This window comes from Marmota marmota, unplaced genomic scaffold (assembly GCF_001458135.2).
Source record: "Marmota marmota marmota unplaced genomic scaffold, marMar, whole genome shotgun sequence".
NCBI lineage: Eukaryota > Metazoa > Chordata > Mammalia > Rodentia > Sciuridae > Marmota > Marmota marmota.
In genome coordinates, this window is record NW_025999842.1 from 28,663,012 (window position 1) to 28,665,965 (window position 2,954).

At 45.6% G+C, this 2,954-nt stretch overlaps 1 protein-coding gene across 2 annotated transcripts in view; it reads right to left on the reverse strand.

Moving 5' to 3' along the window:
• Cd164 (CD164 molecule) overlaps positions 1 to 336 on the reverse strand; it is a 16,107-nt gene extending 15,771 nt beyond the window's left edge. Inside the window, exon 1 of one of the 2 annotated variants that reach the window (XM_015500024.2) lies at positions 11 to 336. In XM_015500024.2, the coding sequence (XP_015355510.1) occupies positions 11 to 206 (196 nt within the window). In that variant the 5' untranslated portion in view covers positions 207 to 336. The remainder of the gene's footprint in view (positions 1 to 10) is intronic. The other variant, XM_015500016.2, reaches the window with a different exon arrangement.
• Between the last annotated feature and the right edge of the window lie 2,618 nt (positions 337 to 2,954).

Genomic DNA, 2,954 nt, shown 5'->3' on the forward strand with positions numbered 1-2,954 from the left:
TGGCGCTCACCTGGTACTAGAGTGGTGACCGGCGAGGCAGGCGTCGCCGGCGTCGCCGGCGTCGCCGGCGTCGGGGCCACCTTGGTGGTTGCTGAAAAGAGTGGTTCAGTCTCTGCTGGAGTCTCGGACGAGTTCTCCGCAGACAGCAGGCAGACCACAGACAGGCAGGTGGCTGCCCAAAACAGACGGCTGGAGAACCCGAACATCGTGTCTTCTGTGGTGGCGTCCTGGAGAAAGCTGCAGCATACAACGCGCAGTCGGTCCCTCAGTCCCCTGCGGCGCCGCCTCCAAGACTTCGCCCCCCTCGGGAGTGCGCTGGGGTCACGTGGGGAGCTTCAGACCGCGGCGTGCTGGGCGAGCCGCAGCGGAGGCGGGGCGCGGGCGAGACCAACGGGAATTCTAGGGGGGAGCAGGGATGTTCAATGGAAGCTTCAGTGAGACCGTACTATAGGGGGAAAACGGTCATGCGCAGAAAATCGTCTCCCTTATTTTCAGATTGCCACACGGAATGCAATTGGTTTGTTTCTCATATGGAAGTCCTTCACTCTGGCTTGGATGGAACAACCCACGTGACGTGGCCAGCAGCGTCCACCTGAACGTCCTGCGAGGCGTCATTCCGTGGCCCCACGTGACCACCTAGACCGCGCCTCCGGGATCCGAATTACCCGGCGGAAGTTGTTTGTCCCATGCACGTGGAACTTGGATAAGTTTGTGTTATATTCTGTACTGCCCGGTCCCCAGAGAGCTAATGTCTATCCTCAGAAGGAGCCGCGCTTATTTTCTTGATTTTTTTTTTTTTTTGCTGGAAGAACCCAGTTTGGGGACTCTCCGCGGTAATGAAGGCACCACGTGGTTAAAGAATTTTTAATCTGTCGCCCACGTAGTGCGAGCCACTTTGCACCGAATACAGCCTCCTGCCGACCTTTGTCGCATTTTCGCAGCCTGACTTTAGGATTGCTGTGTCAGTAAGCGCAGTGGCAAGTCTGTCTCAACTTCACCACTTTGTCGTCAGAAACATAGGCGGTCTGAGTTGAAAGGCCATTGGGTTGGTTTCCACCCGCACATCATGGGTAAGGAAATTGAGACTTAGGAATCGCCTGGCATCAGAGCTGGATTTTGCAGTGCCTAAACAGAGTTGCCTGGTATCCGAGTTGGATTTTGCAGTGCCAGTTCTGGAGCTGATCTTTCAGTAAGCTTGAGCGCCATCTGGTGCTGAGTCTCAAAAAATGCAATACTTCATAGGCTTCTATCAAGTGGTAAAAGTTAAGACTTTAAAAGCTGTATTTAATGCCGCTGTTTCCGCTTATTTATTCTAATAAAATAATATTGCTTTTATGGGGTATGTTTTGCTGTGCCACAAACACCCAGAACGATGATGGCAGAGAAGCATTTAATCTTTTTGTTTTTTTTCTGCTTAAGGTTAGAAGCTTTTATTCCTGCCTGGAATCTCAATCAGTGTAGCCCTTGTGTGCCCTCATGACTGTGAACTAACATCAGCTGATCCAACCTATGGCCAGGCCAGAAGTGTGAGTGCAGTTAAGAAAATGAGGAATCACCATCAGGACTTCAAAACAAACAAACGTCCAATCTTCGCCCAGGATTCACATATCATATTTGGCACATGACTACACCCAAGACTAAATGAAAGCATAAGCAACTTTTTTTTTTAATGATTAAAAATATGTTTTTCTCCTCATACCCCAATGGATATTCTTGCTTCACCCTAGGCTGAACATGCCCCATTGTAGAGGCCATTGGTTAACGATTTGTCATCTAGATGTTTAGCTCTAGTCCTCAGATTTCCATTAGTTCTAATAAAGGGACATTTCACACTCTTAAAGACAAAAACTGATGGCTTATTTTATTTTACATGGCATCTGTAGAAGTAGATCAAGGAAGAGTTCCAAAGTAATTTTTTTTTTTTTTTTTTTTTTTTTTTTTTTTCAGAGGTTGAATCCAGGGGCACTTTACCACTGAGCCATGTCCCCAGCCCTTTCTATATATTTTAAGACAGGATCTCACTAAGTTGCTTACAGCCTCCCTAGATTGCTGAGGCTGGCTTTGAACTTCAGATCCTCAGCCCCCGCAAGCTGCTGGGATTACAGGCCTATGCAACTGCATCCAGCCCAAAATAGTCTTCACTGTTCTGGAAAAAACCTTTATTTTCAGTTCCTGAAGAAGCAGTCTCTTTAGTGTCATATTTCTCAGCGTTGGCACTGTGAGATTTTAGGCTGACAAACTTGCCTGTTCAGTGACCTATGATGCTACTGGCCTCTGCCCAGTAAATAACAGAAGCACCCACCCCCATCCATCATTTGTGACAACCAGAAACACCTTCTGATAATATTGGGGTAAAATCATCCCCAGTTGAGAGTCTCATCTATTTGAATCATATTCTGTTTGCAAAGTCAGCCATCACCCAGGTTATTTCCTCTGGTACATTTTGGCTGCAATTGAAATATTGGTTTGTTAAAGCCACTTTTTTATCTTATCATTCTTTTCTTGAAAGCAGTGAGAGGAAGTGCTTGACTCTTGTGAATCTGCTAGTAGTACAAGCTTCCTTTAATTTTTTAAACAGAAAATAAAAATAAATTGTTTCCCCTAAACTCCCTTCATCCAGACCAACAGACCCTCTTTAGCTGTGGGTTTGGCCAAATTCATTCAGAGCCAGGTATGGGTGGGAGGCAAGGATGGGCATCTATAATACAATTATAACAACATGTATTAAACCTTGAGTATTTAAATCAGTTTTGGCAAAGTAGAGAAGGATTGTAACAGATTAATAATGAACTAAAACTATTCAGACTATATTAGGACTGATGATGAAATACTAGAGATATTTGGAGGAGCTCTACTTTGTGGTATTTCTTTGTTAACTGTGCTAGGACTACTCTTACACTTAGTTTTCAACCTTGACTGCACATTGAAGGGTTTGAAAGCTAATGATGTTTGCA